The sequence below is a fragment of the Protomyctophum parallelum genome, assembly GCF_964188405.1.
Source record: "Protomyctophum parallelum genome assembly, chromosome: 14".
NCBI classification, from domain to species: domain Eukaryota; kingdom Metazoa; phylum Chordata; class Actinopteri; order Myctophiformes; family Myctophidae; genus Protomyctophum; species Protomyctophum parallelum.
Window position 1 is genome coordinate 32,496,883 of NC_139709.1, and position 23,514 is coordinate 32,520,396.

Below are 23,514 nucleotides of genomic sequence, written 5' to 3' on the forward strand. Positions count from 1 at the left end.
ACAATGGGTTATTTTTAAATGCATCTGGAAGACACGGTATATGCTGTATACACACAGATATACACAGATTGCTGCCAGGAGGAGTGGTCCGTTTGTATACACACTCAATCAAGAATAAGGATTAAAAATATATTTTTAAAAACGTACCACAAAGGCTTTCTATTTTAATCACGCAGCTTTACTCTTCATCTTCATAGTTACAGATGGTAGAAGACAATGAGAGAGTAATGTATGTAACTTAGCCAGCTTAAGTGGTTCAGGCATCTGGTTAGGATGCCTCTCTGGCGTCTCCCTATAGGGAGGTCCTTGATGCACGTCCCACTGGGAGGAGACCCCGGGGCTGACCGAGGCGCAGTTGGAGGAAACGCATCGACTCACTGGCCTTGGAACGTCTCGGGATCCCCCAGGAGGAAGTCATCACTAATGTTGCTCTGGAGTCTGGAGAGGGAAGTCTGGAACACTCTGGTGGAGCTGTTGCCCCCGCGACCCGACTACGGATAAGCGGTTAAAGATGGATGGATGGATGTAATATATATATTTCAGATGTACATTAAAACCTAGACTTGACAGCTTGTACTTGACTCATATTATATTAGTCCCGTATTTTATTTATACCGTCAGATACATTTTCACTCCATAAAAAACTAGAAAAAGTGCCCTTCTGGGCACAGGTCTCCACCAGGATTTCTTCCTCAGCCTAGTGGGAATATGCGTGCACAGTTTCATCGCAATCGGACGCTGCGTTGAGGAGTTGTGGCGATTTGTACAAAGCGGGCTATCCTGGAAACTGTAGGAGCCAATCGTGGCCAATCAGGATGGAATATGATAAATCAAACAAACCTGTCTTGATCACATGACTATGGAGATCATGTGTACCGATTTGCGTGAAATTTGGATAAAATCTGAAGGAGTAATAATAGAAAATGTGTTTTACATATGTGGGCCTCCTGGTGGCGCTATAAAGAGCAGATGTGAAAAATTCCAGGGAAAGGTTTTTCCTTGGCCTCTAGGGAGTTGGCATACAAAGTTATCCACAGATCCGTGCAGTTAGAGGTAAAAACACTTTTCGGCCAGTTATAGCGCCACCTTGAGGCTGTTCATGTGGCATTTCGTCCTCGGCCTAGTGGGAATGTGGGTGCACAATTTCACGGAAATCACGCGATGTGTTCATGATTTGCAGCATTTTGTTTGAAACTGAGCACTCCTGTGAACTTTGGAAGCCAATCTTAACCAATCAGGATGGAGTCTGAGAAATCTGAAAGACCGGTTTCGTTGAATGGCTCTAGAGAGACTGTGTACCAATTTGCGTGATGTTTGGACAAAATCTGTAGGTGTACTGTGCAAAAACTTGTTTTGCACAAAGCGGCCTCCTGGTGGCGCTATAACAGGCCAAGTTATCCACAGATCCGTGCAGTTAGAGGTAAAAACACTTTTCGGCCAGTTATAGCGCCACCTTGAGGCTGAGTTGAAATTGTTCATGTGGCATTTCGTCCTCGGCCTAGTGGGAATGTGGGTGCACAATTTCACGGAAATCACGCGATGTGTTCATGATTTGCAGCATTTTGTTTGAAACTGAGCACTCCTGTGAACTTTGGAAGCCAATCTTAACCAATCAGGATGGAGTCTGAGAAATCTGAAAGACCGGTTTCGTTGAATGGCTCTAGAGAGACTGTGTACCAATTTGTGTGATGTTTGGACAAAATCTGTAGGTGTACTGTGCAAAAACTTGTTTTGCACAAAGCGGCCTCCTGGTGGCGCTATAACAGGCCGTTGTGGAAAGTTTGGGGCAGAGGTTCATCGTTGGCATCCAGGGAGTGTGTGTGCAAAATTTGGCATCGACCGGGTTAACGGTGGCCGAGATTAGCTGCTCACGGACACACACACGGACGGACACACACACGGACGGACACACGGACGGACGGAGTGCAAAACATACTCTCCCCCCATGCCTTCGGCCTGGTGGAGACAATAAAAAGGTCATGTGCATTATATACTAGAAACAACACAGTAGTGTGATCTCCCACACAAGAAACTACTTCATAGTTTGGATGTCCTTAAGTAGACTCTTCAAAATAAAATTACATCCTAGCCTAGTGATGGGTGCAAATTTAACTAGTGTAAGGTTTTTAAAATGTTGTGTAGATCTAAAAATTGTGTCTAAAGCCCAAACCACACCAAATGGTCAGGTCGGGACAAAACGGTAAAAAAAAAAAAAACAGTAACTAAGGTTTGGGCTTTATAGAGCTACATTAGCAGGGAAAACAGAAATGGAGAGTGAGAGTCAATGGGCCAATAAATCAGATACCGCGAGCTGACCATGAAAATGTAGTGGAGCGAAGACAAATGGTAAATGGTACATTCAAATAGCACTTTTTTTTTTTTTTTTTTAAGATATTTTTTTGCGGCTTACGCCTTTTTATTGATTTTTGAAGGGACAGACAGTAGGCTGACAGGAAACGGGAGAGAGATGGGGGGATGACATGCAGTAAAGGCCGTGTCGGGTTCAGGAGTCGAACCCGCGGCACACTGCGACTGGATTACCAGTCCGGTGCCCAGACCGTTACGCCACGGCCTGGGCCTCAAATAGCACCTTTATCTAATACGCATTGCCTCCAAACAAAACAAAAAACACAAAAACAATCAGCGTTTTGCTCAAGAACACTTACTTACACTTACTTACAGTCATGAGTCACGTTCTACAATATTTACCAGGGTCAGACGGTGTTCTAATGGACTCATCCATTTTTTAGGAGACAAAGAACATAACAAGCAAGAAAGAATGAAGAGGCTCCTAAATTGCACTAAAAGCTTTTTCAAGGTAAAGTTCTTCATTTCCTGACAAAAGGTTTCCTAAATTAATGATGACAGTGCTATTATTGTTTTCTTTCTTTTCTGCCTGTATCGATAGATCTTTTTTTTTTTTTTTTATCATTTTGAAAAACATTTTAAAATTGTTCAAATAGCCGATCTAGCTCACAACATATCGTTTTTTAAGACAAGACACAGGGCCCACAATGTTCACTTCAAGAAGAGCTACCCTGTGTCAACACTTTTTTCAACATCCGATTAAAGCATCAATCAGCCTAATAACATTGTTTATTCAGCATCAGCCAGTCCATCATGACAAATCAGCCACTTGTGCTTTGACACGTTCCACTAGCTCTTGATTTCATTTTCATCAACGCTGCAATTAGCATGGCAGTAAACAGCTGCTTGTTCCCAGAATGCACATGCTGCTGTCAGCGTTGCTGAAGAATACTCGCCATACTAAAAGTGATGCTCAGTGCTGCAATCAAAAGGTGTCATGGCAGAATAACACTTCACAGAGAAGATTGTCCCCGATTGTCCGATGGGTGGACTGACATGCCCTGCATGGGATTGGTTTAGGTTGCTGTGCTCCTTCCCACTCCCAGGTGTTATGCATGATCATTAATCATTGATTTTTGTATATATTTGCTCTTTTTTCTGTCATTGTAATATTTGCCCGATGAAGACCTATAGTCCTAGACGGTCAAAACGTTGCAAAATTGTTGTCTTAAAATGAAGTACGTCTCGGAGCTCTACAAACTGGTGCGCGGATGTTCTATCAAGCACTATATATCAGCCCTTTAAACATTAGAAGAAGCTCCCCGCTAGCCTTAGTTTACATGCATGAGTAGGTAGGTAGTACTGCTTACTCATGCTTGTCATGTTTAATAGAGATGCGCCGTCCTAGAATATTGACATAGAAAACCTTTTCCACTTTGAACCTGCTGAGTAATTTAAACTAAAGCACCACTTTTCAACCTCACTAATATTCATGATAAAATACCACAATTTTGTTCTACTCAGTCTGTGTCTCATCGGAAGGCTGTGGGCGGTTCAGAAACCTGTCCACCAGTGACATCGTTAGATTATTTTTTATTTATTTTTATTTGGGGACCCCCCAGAATAACCAAAGAAAAGACGGAAGGGACAGCTTCTCCGTTCTTGTACTGGTTGTGTGCGTATGCTTGTTTCTTTTGCTGTGCGCATGTGCTTGTTTCTGTGCACGTGGGCACCTGCTCATGCCAACCATAACAATCTCAGTGTTCCTAATGACCTTGCTAAAATACATTTTGGGGGGGAAAGACAGCATAACCACTGCCAGTGTTGCCAACTCTCCAGTAACGGAAATAGCTAGTGGCTCCTCGAAAAGTAGCTAGAAGTCGCTAGGGGTGGGATATGCGCGTGCGAAGCGCATGCCGCCCCTAGCGACTTTTAGGCGCCCCCTAGCAACGAGAATATGGAGCCAGCCCAGAACACCATTTCCTTGCTCTGTGCACATAACCGAGCCGAGGAAGCCAGACGCGCCGAGCTGGCCCGAACACTTTAGTGTTGCCAACTTAGCGGATTTGAGGCTGAGAGAGGGAAAATTAAGAAAAAGGAGGGTTTTATCTCTGGCGACTGTCAACACGATTTGTCCCCAATTCACCAGAAAAAGTAGCTAGATTTCTCTCCAGAAGCTTTTCACTAATTCAGTCGCGACTCGCTAGTGGGGTCTGGAAAGGAGCTAAATATGGCGACAAATCCGCTAAGTTGGCAACACTGAGCATAACAATATTATAGTCAGTCATAATGCAATACACAATTCAGAATGAAACAATATATCAGGTTTCAAGCTGTTTCGCAAGTTGAGCCATAATTGCAATGGTTTGTGCTGTACAGTAAATAAATACGTTTTACCACTTAAAACTGTCCACATCAAAGCACAGCACAATAATGCAATCAGTGCTCTGGAGACATGTTTGTACAAATAACTGTACCAGTACCACTCCAAGCGACAGTGGTGGACTAACTAAGTACATTTACATGTACATTACTGTAGTACATTTGAGGTAATTGTACATTGCGTGAGTATTTCCAATTTCCATGACTTTTATTTCTACTCCACTACAGTACATCTCAGAGACAAATATTGTACTTTTACTCCACTACATTTATTTGAAAACGTTTAGTTACTACGTAGTTACTTTGGCCATTTGAAAACAGACGATCTACAAGCTCACAATGCATGGCGATGAGGTGCAATTGTGAGCTTGAGCCAGATCTGCTATTTTGAAAATATACTGCATAGTGAGTACTTTCTACTTTTGGTGCTTTAAGTACATTTTGAATTCCATACTTTTACTTGTGACGGAGTACTTCTACATTGCAGTATTGATACTTTTACTTGAGTAAAACAATTGAGTACTGTTCCCACCACTCCAAGCAAGCAAACAACCCCTTTTACACCGGCATCCAGGGAACTAGGACACAGACACAACAAGGCCCCCTAAATTTAAGTACACTCGCAATAATTATGTCTAAATTGGAGAATAATCAGGCAGTGATGAATTATCCAAGGTGTCTCTCTTTGTCCCCCGACATTACTCTCCGATTTGCAGAATCAAGAGCTTGGAGTTAGTGGAACCTCGATGGGCAAAAATGTCGTTTTGTAACACAAATCGTGCATGGGTGTCCCTGGCCAAATACATATTAAATGATGGGTCCTTGACCCTTATGAGGCCAAATACATATTAAATTATGGGTCCTTGACCCTTATGAAAACGTTTGTGAACCACTGATGTAGGCAGTGAGGAAAATAAATTGGCAGCAGCACCTACTATGTATGAACGATACTGATCGGAGAGTAAAACATTGTTTGCATAGGCCTATACATGGGTTGGACTGTGCATGGTATATTGCCGTTGAGGTCTGTAACCGGCCTGTCAGCATGAGCTTTCCACTTTCCACTTACAACAAGGTCGCTAGTGCTGAGACCTTTGAAACCATGTTTTATTTAACTGAAAATGACTGGAGCTCATGGAGGAAAAGCAGAGTCTATGTCAACAGCCAACGGTGTGCATGGATAAGACATTGCTATTAGTGGATGTCAACGGGTAACCGGATAGCCGTTTAGCAGACCGTTAAGAAATATCCCAATATTCTTATCGGCTTTACGGTTAATTTGCATAATAATAAATGTGTGTTCCGATCTTAAATCCCTTTATTTTAGATTGTTTTTTAGTAACGGTGCAACATTAACATTACAGAGACTGTAGTTGTCATTGTACAATACTTTAGAACAGTTGTCGTGTTGCACACATGCCTAAAATTGCTGTTATTTGCGCGCCCGCGTTGAACACAATGTATTTCAAACTCCAGCTTGTCACACTCCGAGCACTGTTTTCTGCCCCCTCAATGGCGCAAAGTTCTTTGTCGTACTTCTGGCTTTGCACAACGGCAGCTCTGCGGTTGTATAAAACTAAAAGCGAGTGACAGTGAGACAAACATGTCGACCGTATCGGCATATAAATGAAGTGGAGACAATGGAGACACTTGGCATTATTAATTAAATCCATTATTGGCCTGGAGAAAGTTTACAGCTGCCGCATTCTTGAGTCCTCCGTCTCCCCATAATGGCACAGCTATGTGCCATCTATGTTTACCAGACGAACTGAGAGGGTTTTCTCGTCGTCAGCGAAAAGTCAACAAACAAGCTGAACATTGACATGCAATGTTGATCTTCTTTATTAATAATAATAAAAAAGGCTTAGCCCAAGCGGCCAGTGGCTTTATAGGTAGCTAGCCAACGTAGGTTGCTCAGATATGGAATGGAGCGTTGTATTATGTTTTGGACTCGCAATTTATCTCAAACTTCTACCCATGTAAAAATTTAAAGTAAGTGAATTATTGACTTATTTGCAATTGCAATATACCTATCACTGGAGATAATATTTCACAAATATTGTAACTTATCAGTTACCGTATATTTCCAAATAACAACCCTTACTCAAATAGCCTCCCACTACCTAATAACAGCCCAGGTTCTGACACCATTTTGCGTACAATAACCGCCTCGTCCAAATAACCGCCCTCGTCCATATAAACGCCCCCTAGTCAGCCTCATTTATATATATAAACAAAGCATGTTGAGTTTGCAGATCTCCTATTTTCTGCGCGCCACTCACGTGGTCTCACCACCTCACGTGGTCTCACCACCTCACAACAGCGGAACACCAAAGTCCTCCACATCCCAAACATAAATGTACTGTGTAGTCATTCGTGCTATGCTCAGCCTATGCACAACCGATTGATTTAATTCAAAGTGGTATATATTCTGTCAATTTCTGTGAAATGTTTGTCATTCCGTGTATATACAAGCTCCAAGTGTTCCGTCGTACAGCGCGTTGTGAGCTTGCAGATCGCAGGTGGCCGTTCACCATGAATCTAAGCAGAGTTCCTACCGCCCAGCGGTTAAATTCACTGATATGTACAACCTTTATTCAAATGGTTGAAAATGAATTCATTAAAAAACTGAGCACATGTATTACATCTATAAGGCCAAACATCATTTGAAAGAATATATTAAGAGTATATGACAGCCTTTTAAAATGTTTATAATATTGGAATTTTACACAGCTGTGCTACCAAACTAATTACATCATGCCAGTCTGTTTGCGGTAATCTGGGTCAAATCAATTAAGCAGCAGGAGCTGCCTATAAGCTCCCCTATTATCAATATTAAATCAAAAACTTAAGACAAAAGACTTTGCCTGCTATATATGATTATCATACCTTTTCATTTTGCACTAAAAAACATGCTCGACAGAAACTGTAACCAAATAATGGAACTGTAACCAAATAAACTATATAAAGTCCCCCTCTGGGCCCAGCTAGGTCTCCAGCAGGGCAGGTCAGGTTGTTGCCTCCTGGTGACGCTATAATAGGCCAATGTGAATAGGATGCCATTTCATATATTTACATATACATATATTTCAAAGGGCGTCCCAAGTCAATCCCCAATATCTCTGAATCAGACTCGATCGAGGCATATTTTTTGATGAACCGCTATCTAGGCAACATATCGTTCATTCAATGCCGGATCCATCCATCTAATGATTTATTTATCCTCAATAAATAGCTATGTGATGCAAACCGGTGCATGGGCTGAAAGCAGAATATCAAACATGTCAACACTGTGGAAGCACTTCCAACAACTGCACCGTGTCCTAAAGCAACGCCCGATGCACTCTGCACTCCTGATTGCAATTATAGTGACATTTTGCTAACATCGCTTGCATGGTAGATGATTGCTGTCATTTGATGTTTGCTCAATGCCACTGCTCAGCGTGACAGTGCTGACCGACTGACTGCAATAGGTTACTGTACAAGGTGGCTGACTTCAATAGGTTACTGTACAAGGTGCTATGTTGGATGCCCGTCTTTACACTGTGTTGTTGTGGGCCATGCAGCATTTTGGTCATATTGTCAGTCAGTGTCATATTTCACTTACCACGTCAAAGAGGTTATTAGTGGAAGAAAGAAGGCCCCTAAAGTTTACTCCTGCGTGAGTATGAGTGCTTTGTTTATTTCACAACAGCCAGTAGATGATGCAAGTACTGTAATCTCATTTCCTGTGTCTGTGGCTGGCACAATGCCAGGCAGGCAGAAGAGTAAAGTAACCCGTAACTGTTTGACAACATTGATTAAGGTATTTGACGCAGCCGAGCAGACGACCACATTGATGGACGGCACACAATAAATCCACCAGCTCAGTGGCCTTGTGGTTAGAGCGTCCGCCCTGAGACTGGGATGTCGGGGTTCAATACCTGGCCGGGTCATACCAAAGACTCTAAAAACGGGACCCAGTGCCTCCCTGCTTGACACTCAGCATCAAGGGTTGGATTGGGGGTAAGTCCCTGCGACATACTCGCGTCATGTCCAGGGGGTGCACTTGTACATCAAGCTGCCTCACGCTACAGAAACAGGAGATAGGCTCCTGCCCCATGGGCCTCTCATGGCTCAGCAAGGCTACTTACTTACTTTACACAATGAATACAAGTACTTAACCCATTCAGGGCGGGAACCCCCGTGTTTTAAGCATTATGTTATACTTTAGCTATTGAAAAATAGCAGATCTACAAGCTCATAGTGCAAAATGTTTATTAACTGTTGAGAAAATCTTCAAACGCAATTTGTACCAAATTTAGTCAGTTCCAAGTCCAGGTCAGAAATCTGTTGTTTGCCGATTTTCAGCCGTCATTGTATCATCACTGAGCCGATGCAGCGGTCCAGGTGAGTCTCTCTACTCACTCTTATCTTGGACATGAATTGTCAAAAGAATTGCCCTTTGCTGCAATGAGGATTTCTTACTCTTTACTGGAAAAACCTTGAGCTGTGAACTGCATACTTACAAACCCATAAGCCCCAGAGGTTTGCAATGAAACTAATAAAGGTCCTTTTAAGAAATCCTGCCTCCTCGCAGCAGCCAGAAGCCATGTGCCAGGCACTAGGCCCTGCCCAAAAAATCTGGAGTAAACAAAATGCCCAAATCACGTAAACAAAATGCACCAGATGTGCCAAAAAGGCCACCGATTCAGCCGTAATAATTTAGGAAATTAACTTTGTGCTGCCTTGTATACTTGCATTAGGGATTAGGCAGCATTATGGGTCTATAGGGAGCTCCTGTAGTTTTGAAATGCAATCCTGCGCGCAACAGCGGGGGGGTGGGGGGAGGGCTCTGTCCGAATCCTCCGTCAATGGGCAAGGCAGCTATACATGGCTGAGAATTTTCACAAGTCAACGCAATTGAGGTACTCTGGGATTTCAAGAATGCTGCCCACATGGAATTCTGAGCCACAATATTCATACAGGCAGGTAACTAGAGTAAAGAAGACCCTATAGGTCAAGACTTCAACACAGTGTTGTTGCAGTCAGTCCTGTGTGTCTTTGACTGGACTGATTGTCATATATTGCCATCGTTTTATAATAGTGTTTAAGATTAATTGAGTACTACAGACGAAAAACTGTTTAAGCCCAAATTTTATTCTGACCCCTCTCCACGAAAAGGCCTCGTTGTCCTGACCCCTTATCCATCATTTATACATTATGGATAATTATTGTGGACTTTAAAACAGTTTTTCGTCTGTAGTACAAAATTGTCTGTCTGTTTGAAAAGGCCTTAGTACACTGTACTGAGCTTATTAACAAAGACAACAGTGTAGGTGCTGGACATTGAGAAAGAAGTATACTGCCGTAGCAGACAACCCGCAGCACTCCAGGTTCAAACAAAATCCTTATAGGTGCAAGGCTCGAAGATATAAGTTGAGATGAAGAAATGCCAGCACGCATTATACTGAAAACGTGCGCGTTTCGGCCTGTTTGGCCTTCCTCGGCGTGAGGAAGGCCAAACAGGCCGAAACGCATACGTTTTCAGTCTCAGAGGTAAATAAAACCTTGTAAAAGGACATAATGAGTGCTGGCATTTCTTCATCTGGACATTGAGAACACAGGGGAAATATATAAAGCCTTCAAATCCTACCAACAGTTGACATACATCGATTGTAATATTTGACACACGACTACTTCACAGTATAATTGATACCATCGCCACATGTCTCTTAGACGTCCGTCTCTTGGCATTCAGCTGAGACTTGACAACTTCCCACTTGCAGCAACATTCTTCTTTTCATATGTTCACCGAGATCAAAATGAAAGGAACCAGGGTCAAGATTTATAGGTCTGTAGAAAAGATCAGAACAATGAGATCGCCCATTTTCTCACATTCCTGCACCTTAAAACAGTATTATAGGTGTCATTTAAGAATGTGCCCTTTCTTAACCATATGTACCCTAGTGTATAGTGTCAGTATTCTGGCTGGGGCGAACCTTTACAAAAATAGCCAATCTACAACAGCTCCCAATGCAACATGTGTTATTTTCACCAAAGATCTGGTGTAGAGGGGAAAAACAAGTTCAGAGCCCTGGGAGACCCTGCTCCACTAAGCATATTCATACTGTGTCTGCTCTATGTCCTTAAGATAACCCATGTTGAGAAGTATAATTATTGGTGAATGCAAATCAGAAGATTTAGAGCTTAAGTCAGAGGCAGGAAATTGCGAGTCGAAGACCATCAAATCAGTTGACATAGAATCGCTACAGAATTGAAATTCAAATAAAAAAAATGAAACATGAACAATTATGCAAAAATGGAAGGAGCGTACATTTTTCACACAAGACTCTAAAAGGCAGGCCTGTCTTTTCCAGAAAAGCTGTGTGTGTGTGTGTGTGTGTGTGTGTGTGTGTGTATATGGAAGGTCTTGCAGCAGAGACACTTCATTAAAATATCTGTGTTAGTGGTGTAACTTTTTCGGCGAGGTGTAAAAGTGGCATTGAGTTACTCACACTCCTGCATTCTTCAAGTGGAAAAGCTGAAAAAAAGAGGAGGTCACGGGAAGTCAAGAAAACAAGCCCTTTCCTGAGTCAAACACAGCCATGGTATAACCTTACCATGCCAATGAAACTGAAGACTCCCCTATTAACACACATTATGAGACTGACTCATGGGCCCTCTCCAAACTGAGCAATGTGTCAGTCATTATGAAAAAGGTGACCGTGTGATTAAGGCGATTATATTTCTAACAGGGAATTTGAAAAATCCAGAAAGGATTCTGGAGTTAGCCACATGAGCCCTTTTCTGGGCATGACATAATAGGCGGCCATTCAGGGAAAACATTCAGCTAAATTTGCTGATCCGCAGCGTGCTTTGAACTTGTAGATCGGCTATTTACGGAATTTGGTGTATGGGGGGAAAAACGAGGGGGCCAACCGGCGCTGTCCAGGTAAACAAAATTACACTTTTAAAGTGACAGCACACATATTACCAGTTAACGGTTTCTTTAATATTTTTTTCTTAGTAAAAAGGTCAATTGTCTTCCGTCTGTTAGAAAGGTACTGTATTTGAAGGCCCTTGTAAAAGATACGTCTTTCCACAAAATAATAGAAAATGCTCGATAGTGGGCTCGATAAGAACCCCGGCTCGATAAGCCTGATCGATAAGGTGCTCGTTATCAATAACAAATGAACGAGCTCCATCCCCCTAGTACAGACCCCGGTCAATGAAGTATATAAGGTTTAAGTGGTTAACTTAACGGTGTAACCGTTCTCCACCACTGTGCAGCACAAGCAGTGCTCTAGCATATCAAGGGGGTATAATGATACGTTGTGTACAGTGGGCCGTGTTTACCCCTAAAGGTTGACTCTGCGAGGGGAGACTCCAGTTAATCCGGGGGGAAAATTCAGGCAAACATGTGGTGACCGTCCAGTGACGGCAGCGGGTGACCTTCTCACGATCTTAGAAGGTTAGAAATCTATACGGGAACTGAATTCCACGTCAGTAACGCCTAGACGATACTTACAGCGAGTGATGTTGAACTTTTGGTTGAAGTCTGGGGTAGCCGTAGAGTGAGTTAAAAAGTCCAAATATTTGCAGTCACCTATTCTATAGTTTGCTCCTTTGCTCCATGAGCAAAGAGGAAGTCTAGTTTCTTTCTTGTTCCCTCCGTTCAATCTCAATGGAGTGTGAACAGAACTCATATTGAAATATTGACTTATATTAGCACAGAACACAAAGAAAGCAGATATATATTTGTTCCTGTTCCTTATTCCCCTCCCGCCTGCCATCGATTCGTTACTCACGTTACACAGACACTGGACATATCCAATTAAAGAAAAGTAACATAGAATCTTATTCATTCATGTGCTTAAAAGTCTGATAGTGAGTCCTGTTTTGCCATGCAATGAGAGTGAAATATATGCACTAAAGGTGCAGACTTGGATGGTTAGAGCGGTGTGATTACATACAAAGTCAATGCAAAGATGAGAATTGCGCGAACGGGCACGGCGCGACCTGGTGCGGTACAAACGGGATGAACGGAGGCCAATATATGCATTCAGGTCTGAACGCAGGCTTATATTCATCAATATTTGGACCAAAAATACCTATTAAGTGCACATTTTTACACTCATAAAACAGAATGTGACAGAATATCTTATATCTGTGACTTGTCTGACCTACGTTGAAATTAATGGAGAACTTGTCTGTGTAGTGGAAGTAAAGTTAAAGTCTAATTTAAACTCAATAGCAGAGAGTACGGCGGTGTCGCTCGTCACAAGATCGTTGCAATGTGGCGCATTGGTACTAGCTTGAAGATCAGATGTTGTTGGTAAGGAGTACAAGCTTAAATCTCTTTCTAAAACCTTAAACAGCCGTTAAAATATTCCTTAAAAAAATACAACCCGTGATTTTTATTTCTATTAATTGCAACAATGTCTAAACAACAGAGACAAAGATTGGGGGTAAAGATTGGGGGGGTTCATATAGTGTCTAATCTGGTGCACTTCAGATTACTTTATATTGACAATGTCAATCAGTCTGTGTGCAATTCTCTTTTTTTCCCCCATTAAAATAAGTCTCCGGTTGTAGCTCTAACAATCAGTGTAAGCAAAGGCAAACCGACTGACTGCTTGAGACAAAAAGCTGGGGGTGCCGAGGTGTTTGAGCTCTCCCAGAACACCAATGAAACCCGATGAGAGAGAGGAGAACCAGATTGTAACAGATCGTAAATGTTTGGACTGCACAAGTAAATAAGGGATGAAATACTTCCTTCCGTGCAAGTTGAAGCACCTTTAGTATCGAATCGACATCAGTTGAAATGATCCAGGGCCTGGTTGTGGAAAAATCTGGTCGAGCCAGTCTCACAAAAATGTGATTGTCAAGTGTTGACTCGATATTAAATGCTTTCAGTCCAATTCCGGTGGTAGTAATGTCTCATCTGTAAATCACATTTTGCTCCAAAATGTGTTGTTCTAAAACAGTGGTTCTCAACCAGTGGTCCGGGGACCATTAGAGGTCCTTGAGAGGGTTCCAGATTTTCCCCAGCTAAATGATAGAGTTATTGGTAACCAAATGGACCCTTATTAGATCTTCAACTCTTGATAGTGTAAAATGAAACCAAATGGGACTCGTACAGACCATTCATTTGGTGTAATTTTAAGCTCTCAATTGTTAAACATCTGCATTGCTTAATTTACCAGTCTACAGTCCACACAATTAGAGAATGTGGGATAATTATTTTCATCAACGCCTGTTGTCTCTACTAATTGTACCAACATCAATACAGCATGGAATTGTGGACAAAATCATATCCAACGACAACAAAATATTCTTAGCCTTTGGTCTGGGCGCTAAATCTCATCAAATGGTGGTCCTTGACTCAAATGGCGAATAAATAATGGGCCTTGATGTGAAATGGGTTGAAAGCCCCTGTTGAAAACTGTATTTTATACATGTCAGTGTACTTTCATGTCAGCTCAGCTATCATTTTGACATGCCATTAATTTGAACCATCATTCAACTTATGCACATATTATGCACACTACTACTATTTAAAATATTTCACATAGCTGACATGTTTTCTTTCTATCTCTATTCTCCTTTCTTGAAAACTGCAAACGATGGGAAGCTTGTATATGACTAAAACCTTCACCCACTTTTTCACCCATTTGCAGGTATCACACAGCATCTTCCCTTACATGTACAGTTGTCAACAAATGTGAATATTTCCCTCTCCTTCTGTTGGTCGCTTTGTGTGTGTGTGCGTGTGCATACGTGCATATGTTCCTGGGTCCTGTCTGTGTTGCCTGCCCTCCTCATTCACCATTTGAGCTAATCACCAACCTCAATACGGGTACCTGCCATCCATCAGCTCATCACCTTTAATAAACCCCATCTCTTCACCCACTTTGTCAGACCTATAGTGATAGAGACCTGCTTCTTCAGACCTCCAGAGATTTGTGATTGGTTCATTCTGATCTCTTTCCTTGTGCTCAGGGTCATTTCTCGTCTGCCCGTTCACTTGACTGCCATTACAGCCTGCCCATGCTATTAAAAAATAGCAGATCTACAAGCTCATAGCGTGGCACCGAGTGCTGCGCTACGAGCTTGTATGTCTGCTATTTTTTTTTTAATAGTGAAAATGTGGCGCAAATCTTTATATATATTCTTTCAGAGCCAACGTTTTTTAGCTCAAATCTTTTCTTCGGGGGGAGGCTCCCTGAAACAACATATTTTCAGATGGGGGTCGGCGGCCAATTTCATATATTTTTGGGGGTCCTTGACATTAAATAGTTTGAGAACCACTGACATAGAAACATAGGGTTTTTCAGAAAACTGTCAGAATTTAGAAGTCATTTGTAGAATCGACCTCACCTCATCTCCTGACTGTGTATGTGTTCTGCTTCTGCATGTAGGTTGGCTCTAAACTCCAAAATAGCAGCTTTAGCTGAATTATTCTTAAAAAAAACGAGTTTGTTTAATACATTGATTTCAATCTTTCACTCTGTCACACAAACGCACGTGCACACCGCACGCTAATCTTGTGTAGCCAGATGATCAGAGATCTCGACTACCGATAATGTCTGGCGTGACATCTAAATTCAATGTAGGGACTTGGGAGTAACTGGGTGAAAGTCATTTGGAGATAAAAAAATAAATAATAACTTTATTGCAGAACCAATGCAACCAACTGCAATTAGGGCGGTCATTGCGAACGCAGTGAGCCACTTACTATGACAGCAAGGGCTGAATGTCTGTGTGTGTGTCTGTGTGTCTGTGTGTGTGTCTGTCCCACTGTTACACCACCCGCCCGCCACCAGAGGGCGCAGCTGTAGCACACACACACACAGGGCGCAGCTGTAGCACACACACACACACACACGCACACGCGCACACACACACACACACACACACACGCACACACAACCACACACACACAAGCTGCGTTCGCTTCACGCGTTTGCGCGTCTTACTTGTTCATACTGTGGAGTGATATGATTTGTTTTCAAAACAATGGGCGTAGGTTTGGCAGCGGCCGTTTTCTCCGCTCGCTGTTTCATATATTGATTTTACATTTCCCCAGGCATATCAGTAGGTGGAGATCGCTGATTGTCTGGCTATGCACACACACACACACAGGCTACTGTGCATGTGTGCACGCCGCGCACACACAGACAGACACACCAGACAAAGTTGGGTACACATTTGGGTACACAGTATCAAAGAAACTCAATGTATTATACTGCTCTGCTGCAAATTATTACTATATGTATTATTTGTATTATTGTCTCCACCAGGCCGAAGGCATGGGGGGAGAGTATGTTTTGCACTCCGTCCGTCCGTCCGTGTGTCTGTGTGTCTGTCCGTCCGTCCTTCCGTGAACAGCTAATCTCCAACACCACACTGCCTGGATGCCAACATGAACCTCTGCCTCAAGATCTCCAGAACGGCCTGTTATAGCGCCACCAGGAGGCCGACTTTTGAAAAACAATATATATATATTACTCCTCCAGATTCTGTACAAAAATTCCGCAAATCGTTACACACTATCTCTATAGTCATGTGTTCCAGATGGATCTGTCCCATATTTCATATTCCATCCTAATTCTCCATGTTCAGATCGCAGCCATGTTGGTGATTTTGACGTTGTTTAATATAATTAGAGAGGACTTTTCTGTTTGGATGAATGGGCTCTCTATGGGAAGTGTCACCTACGTAGGTATCACCTTGCTGTCAAGATGGCTGCGGTCTGAATATGGAGAATTGGCTAACATTGGCCCTTTTGAAACAAAAAGCCTCAAATCGTGAACGCAGCGTGCAATTTACGTGAAATCTTTCACAGACTTTCCTACTAGGCTGAGGAAAATATCCCACCCTTTTCACATTGGCCTGTTATAGCGCCACCAACAGGTGGATTTTTGCAAAACACATTTTTGGAACAAAATGCCTCAAATCATCCAATTGCCATCAATGGTGTAAGAACAAATGGCACCCTTTTCACTATTATAGCGCCACCAGGAGGCCACAACCTGACCTGGCCTGGTGGAGACCTGTGCCCAGAGGGGCACTTTTTATAGTTATTATTATTAGTCTGGTTAGACTATTGTTATTGTGACACTTTCATTTTCCTCCGGAGTAATCGAATAGAGTAATCGAATAATTGAATCTAACTTCTGATTGGCCAAGCTTTGCATAACGTTTGTAGTAGCTAATTGGCTATTCCGGGGTAATCTAACTTCCGCTGTGATTGGCCGGGCTTTGCATAACGTTTGTAGCAGCAAATTGGTTCCATTGAAGGGGCAGAAGACCAAACTATTCAAGCGTTATAGAAGTTTTCAAATTAGGGGAGGGGCCTATGTAAGCGACTGCGGCAACCACACTTTGCAATTTTTCAAAAATTGCAACTTTTCTAGTTAGTATTATGACAGACAGACAGACAGACAGACTGACTTTGTCTTGTGGATATTTGTTTTGTGCCAAGCAGTCATCCGGATACAAAACACATAATACACAATACAAACAGATCACACATGTTGTTGTTGTTGCTAATAATTACAACTATTGCTGCTACAGAATTATTATGTAGGCCGATATAATTCACTTATTTCTGCCGGGCCTCAGCAGCCAGGCTATTGGTAAAAACTAAATAAATAAATGATATTCCCATTTCAGTTTTGCTCTTAAGTCTCTACACCGTGTACAAAATACAAATTCGGTCCCCAAAATCCGGGTATTCTAGGTACGGAACTACGGATGCCATGAATCTACACTACAGCATTAGTTTAAATATTATTATTCCTCTTTGCAAAAGGAATAATAAACACCACCAACTATAACATGGCAACGGTCCAATTTATACTTTGTGCAGAACTATAGCGAGTGACTGTGTTGAAGGCCTTTCTTTACAGATAGTATAGTCCCCCTCCCCAGTAAAGATGCACACACGTGTAAGTCATCAGGCAGTCATGGGGAACAAATTAGGCCTATATATGCACACTCAGTGAGGTTCCAGAAAGTGGTGCTTCCTCTTAACACATTCTGAGCGGAACTCCTGTTGGTGATTTAAGCACTTATATATATTTTAGCTATTGAAAAATAGCAGATCTACAAGCTCATTTTCACGGTTTTTCAAAAATAACAGACCTACAAGCTCTAATGAGCTTGTAGGTCTGTTATTTTTGAAAAATCGTGAAAATGTGGTGCAAATCTTTGAATATATATACTTTCAGTACGTACGTTTAACTCAAATCTTTGCTTCTGGGGGGGGGGTCCCTGGAACAACATAGTTTCAGTTCGGGTCGGCGGCCAATTACATATGTATTTGGGGGTTCTTGACATGAATATGTTTGAGTACCACTGACAGAAACATGGGTTTTTCAGAAAACTGTCACGATTTAGAAGGCATTTGTAGAATCGTTCTCAGGTCTAAATGGGTTAATAAAAGCTATAACTGGATAAGTGAGGAAGGCCGCCATAACGGACAAAGACTCCTCGGAAGGAGGAAGTGTTCTCTTTGTCTCTGAGTTTAGCGAGGTCTTGCTCACCCAGTCCAATGAATCATTGTCTGCTACTGTACGACCTCACTTCATCCTGGAGAAAGGTCTCGCACCATGAGGAGGAGACGCAGCATCAGTTGGCAGTTGCCTTTGCTCCAACCCATTTAGACTGGAGGCCGATTCTTTAAAAAAATCTTCTAAATCCTAACAGTTTTCTGAAAAAAAAAACGATGTATCTAAGTCACTGGTGCTCTAGCCTGGGGTCCACCTATGCTTTCTATGGCATAGGCAGCTCCCGGCAGGAGAATCTAGACACAGCTGCGCGACATGAAACTGATTAATTAGAGCGACAGAGAGAGAGAGGAGTGTGTGCGTGTACATGTGTGCGTGTGTGTGTCAATTTAACAAAGGTGCAGGCGATCAGAAATCAGCAGAGAGTGATCGACGTTTGCGCTACTCTATGCCGAATTGAAGTGGACTCGGACCCAGACTTTTTTTTCCTCCCTGGAAATAAAAACGTCTGGGTTTCCGAGGCTACTGGTGCTCAACCTTTTTCATGTCATGGACCTCCATAATTATCTGTATTTGGCCACAGACCCCCATCTGAAAATATTTTGTTCCAGGGATCCCCCCAGAAGCAAAGACACGAGTTAAAAACGTTCGCTCTGAAAGAATATATATTAAAGATTTGTGCCACATTTTCACGATTTTTCAAAAATCTACAAGCTTGTATCACGGCACGGAGTGCCACGATATGAGCTTGTAGATCTGCTATTTTTCAACAGCTAAAGTATAACATAATGCTTAAAACACCAAAAGGGGTTCCCATCCTGAAGGGGTTAACATTTTGGATTAATCATTTTAGGATGTTCGCCAATATGCCTATGTCCAATTCTATATGTACATTTCCAATCATTCTTTTTTATGCTTTTTTTTCACGACAAGATCGACACCCTAGTCATACTGAATGCCTAGTCCCGATTGGCTGCCACACACGCTGCCTAAGCCAATGGGAGTGTAGTATGATTGCCTGCCTCCTAAGCTATGCCACACGCACGCGAAAGGGCTGATTCGTTGGTACAGTACTGTATAACTGCATGGTATTTATTCTATTTTACTTATTTTTATACAGTATGTTTTATTGCACTGTACAATAACTTTGCTGTAACTTTGATAACAAAGGTGGTATACAAATAAAGATTATTATAATGTTTAGCCATTTGCCATTTTACCATATGTAATAGGACAGTCAATAGAAGCGATTTACACACGTCTCTAATAAAATATTAAAACTGCAGTTGTGTCCGCCTCTCTCATATGCACAGAAAAGGAATGCAGATGTTCCACTCTTAGGTTTGGCACCCACAGCAATCTATGTCGCTTTTGGTCACACTATGGAAAAAAACTGTTCACATTTTTGCGGAGAAGAACACTAGAACCAAACATCAAACTGAAAATGGGTAAACAGTGTTCACAGACAGCCCTTTTTAACGACTGAATGTTGAACCAGCTATAAATATACAGCTATGTTATAATTGTTTTCCTCTGCCATCTCTAAACCAATGAGCCCAGAGGTCCAGTGCGGCACAGTGACGGACCACATCACTGTTAGACCTCAGAGGCCGGGCGAACTGCCTGTTGAATGCACAACAGCTCCAGCCAAAACACACACACAACCAACTTGGTGCACTGCTCTGCCTGCCTGCACAGAGCGCGTAGAGGAGGCATTCTGGGTTGCTATATACACAGTGATATATTTGACGGAGCAATCATACATCACAATGTGGCAAAAGAAAAAAAGCTATGACTCAGAGAGATACAACTTGGAATTATTGCTGGGAAAGTGCTGAAAGAGATGAATGAAGAGTTGAAGACAATGGTTTTACATCATCTATAGCTCTATACCTGTATAGCCTTGCCTGCAGAGTTTGTGCAATGAATTTAACATTGCTGACAACAAAGCTACACCACAATAAAATAGTAGGCTACATTGCATACTGCACTAGGCCCTGGCCACCACCAAGGCCAATATACTTTATAAGGGGAAACATATGTGTTACATTTGGGAGCACCTAAATAAGAATATTGCTATAGTCCTCTGCAAGTATGCAACAAAGCTTGATATGTTTAGTCATTTGGGTAAACCTTGCCAAAAAAAAAAAAAGACCACAAGCGCAAATATGTTGGGGAACCTTCCTGCAGGTTCTGGATGTGCAGCTTAAAGGAAATGTCAAGAGCTATCAACACAATAATTACTCTTCGGTCTGCTTTCTAGGGAGATTGCGTTCTAATGGGAGCATGCGCTGACTGACATACAGTAGCACGAATTCAACTCGCAAATTCCTAACAATATTTTTGCATATTACGCATAACGCACGGCACATAACAGTGTTGACATTTTGTCACTATATGTACACAAAATAGGATAGTGGTGTGTTTGTTGTTTCTTAAAAGACTCACCATGCATTGGCTGCTCAGCAGAGAGATGAGAAGAAAGTCCAAATAGTGTTGCACGAGAGTGGATCCCATCCCTGACCCGAGGACAGCTCTGCCAGGACCTCCAAGACCGACTTGATGAAATTGTTTATTCTAATTTAACTATCTTCAAAGCGGCGCGACTCGTCTTTTACTCCATCTGTTCTCTGGATGCTCATAGTGCCTTGTAAAATCACAACTCTATAATCTGTCTTTGCCCACAATTTGTTTTCCTCTAATCTTAGCCCACTCACTATATATATATATGCTCATGCAGACTCGGTCAGCTCACTTTATTTCTCTGCATCTGTCTCTCTCTTTTTTTTTTCTCTTCTTCTGAAATTACATCCACATGTCAGAACTATTTATGTCGCTCTCGCTCTGCGGTGGGAAGTTCAAATGATTCTTTGTAGGGAAGAAACCAACGCTGTATTTTTAGGTCTTTTAAATTTCCCCTCAGACTAACTTAAACACTTCAGTATGGAGCTCTGCGCCTTATGCCTTTATTCCGATCTGCCCTTCCAAAGTCGGGCGGTTTTGTGTCCAAATGTTAAGTCGGTGCTGGACTAAACAAGAAAACGCAGGCTATCACTCCATCACAGGATTCGCTATTTAAATCCACATTTTGAGTCCATCTGTTTCATGTCACCATCAGCGCTGATGTCTATACGCGAGGTTCTCAGAAAGGACTATAGGTAAATTGGTCAAAGAGAGACCAACATTAATAATTTTAACAATTAATATATATTTTAAACAATTAACTATAGCCTGAAATTACAACCTCACACTTTTTGCCGACTTTGCGACGCGTGGATCAATGGATCAATGCATCGCAGATTTCACAACAACTTTTCATACACTCACACGTTAGTCGATAATCGTTTTAGGAAATCCAGAACTCGCGCTAAAGCGTAGCAAGAGGTCTGACTGCAGTGAAATAATAACTGAATGAAACCCCTATAAAATCCTACTCTGTTTACGCATGGAGATGTAGACGAAGCTAGACAGTTGAGAGAAAAGCGCCAACTTGGCTTTAAATAATCACTACTTACTATTTAGTGAAACCAAATAGCCTACACCCTGATTGAATTGCTATAGGCTATGATAGTCACAAACGTGTGTTTCAGCGCAGCTCTTATTCAGAGTAAAATGTAAAAAAGAAAAAGTTTGAAGGTTCTCGTGTGTAGAAAGCAGCGGCTCCAGATGCGGATGGTAGAGGATCATGCTCAGTTGTGAGTATGTGTATAGGATTAGGAAGGGGGGTGGAGAGAGAGGCAGGTAGGGTGGAGCGTCAAAGACTTTCATTGGTCCGGACTCTCCTACGTTACATTAAACCACGGCTCGCCTCTGAAATGACATATTTTCTCACCCCTCACCAAACAAACTCTACATTCAACAGACCTCGGGGCCGGGGACAAACTATTTCTGCAATCTCCCAAATTTATATTTGGTGATATATATTGGATTACCACATGGCAATAATGGGGATTTAATATGTCCACTATATATTTCGACAACTTTGGTTATTTGAACTACGGTAGAAGCCGATTTTAGCAAAACATAATTTACTGTGAGCCCCTTTGATTTATTTTATTGATTCAAGTATTTAATAACAGTTTGCAGAATTACAGTACATTTTAAGCACAACTCAAAGCAAAAACTGTCAACAGTGAGTGGACGACCAATAAGGCACTAGACTTGTTTACCTTAATTGTTCAATTCATTCATAAAATTTAGAGACTACAAATATACACTTCTATAGCCAAAGAACAGGAAATCATCATAAAGGAGGTAAATGGGGAAAATAAAACATACATTGAGTGAGGGGGAAAGGGGGTGGGTGGGGGATTCAGATTTTACGGAGGCCAGTTTTGAATTGCAGCCGTCCGTAGGTGCCCTTTGAGAGCGCTTTCGAAGGAGTCAAGGGATTCACAGTTGATAGGGCGTACCACATTTTGGTGGCATAGGAGCAAAAATAATTTTGTCCCTCGTTTGTGCCGAATCTGGGTTGCACATCGTTTGAACTCCCTCTGGTGTTGTGGGTGTGGACTTCGTTGACATTAAGGAAGTATTTAGACAGGTAGATGGTTTATCTTGGTGGTGTATCGAATCTTGTGGACCAGACCCATTGCAAGATGCTGTACTACTCTGTCGTCAACCCTAAGCCATTCCAGCCTGTCAAAGTGGGCAGGGGTGAGGTGGGTTCGGGGAGTGAGGCCAAGTAGTAGCCTGACCAGTTTGTTGTCTGGAGCCTTGTTTTAAGGGCCTTTGAGGTGCTGTGGTAGCAAAGAGGTGCGTGCATAGTCAAAGGTGTTTTTGTTGACCAGTGAGGAGATCCTGTACAGACTAGTGTACTACTACTATGTAGATCACAGAACCTACTGAATGACTTAAACACGGGTGCTTCCTTCTGTATTCATATTGTCAATTAGGATTTTCTCAACACATTCCTCCCCAGCTAAGCACCCCTCAAGTGTATCATAGAACCCATGTTGGTCAGGCGGTCTATAGACCGTGCCAATCAATACTGATTTAGCCTTTTTGAAAATGTATTCAACCCACACAATTTTCCATTTCATCATGCTGCAAGTCAGTACGAGTAACGTATTCAGTCTTTGTGAATATACATGCACACACCTCCACCATGCCCATGCGTTTCCGTCGTTCCTAATGATAGAATAGTTCTCTATATTTTAAACATCATTATGTTCATGTGTTTTTTCGTATGTGTGCGTGTGTGTGACTGTGTGTGTGTGTGTGTGTGTTTTGCCAAATATTTGGGGGCCCACTTGCAGTATCTCCTGCTTTCTGTGTCAGGTGCTGTGCACTCATTGTCACGACTGTGTGCCTAATTTGGAGAAGATTG

The 23,514-nt window shown here is 42.1% G+C and overlaps 1 protein-coding gene across 2 annotated transcripts in view; it reads right to left on the reverse strand.

Annotated features, from left to right (window-relative positions):
• The window catches only part of pth1r (parathyroid hormone 1 receptor), a 67,519-nt gene extending 45,668 nt beyond the window's left edge, over positions 1-21,851 (reverse strand). For both annotated transcript variants that reach the window (XM_083781226.1, XM_083781225.1), the window contains exon 1: positions 20,634-21,851. In XM_083781226.1, the coding sequence (XP_083637352.1) occupies positions 20,634-20,702 (69 nt within the window). In that variant the 5' untranslated portion in view covers positions 20,703-21,851. The remainder of the gene's footprint in view (positions 1-20,633) is intronic.
• Positions 21,852-23,514: the final 1,663 nt, after the last annotated feature.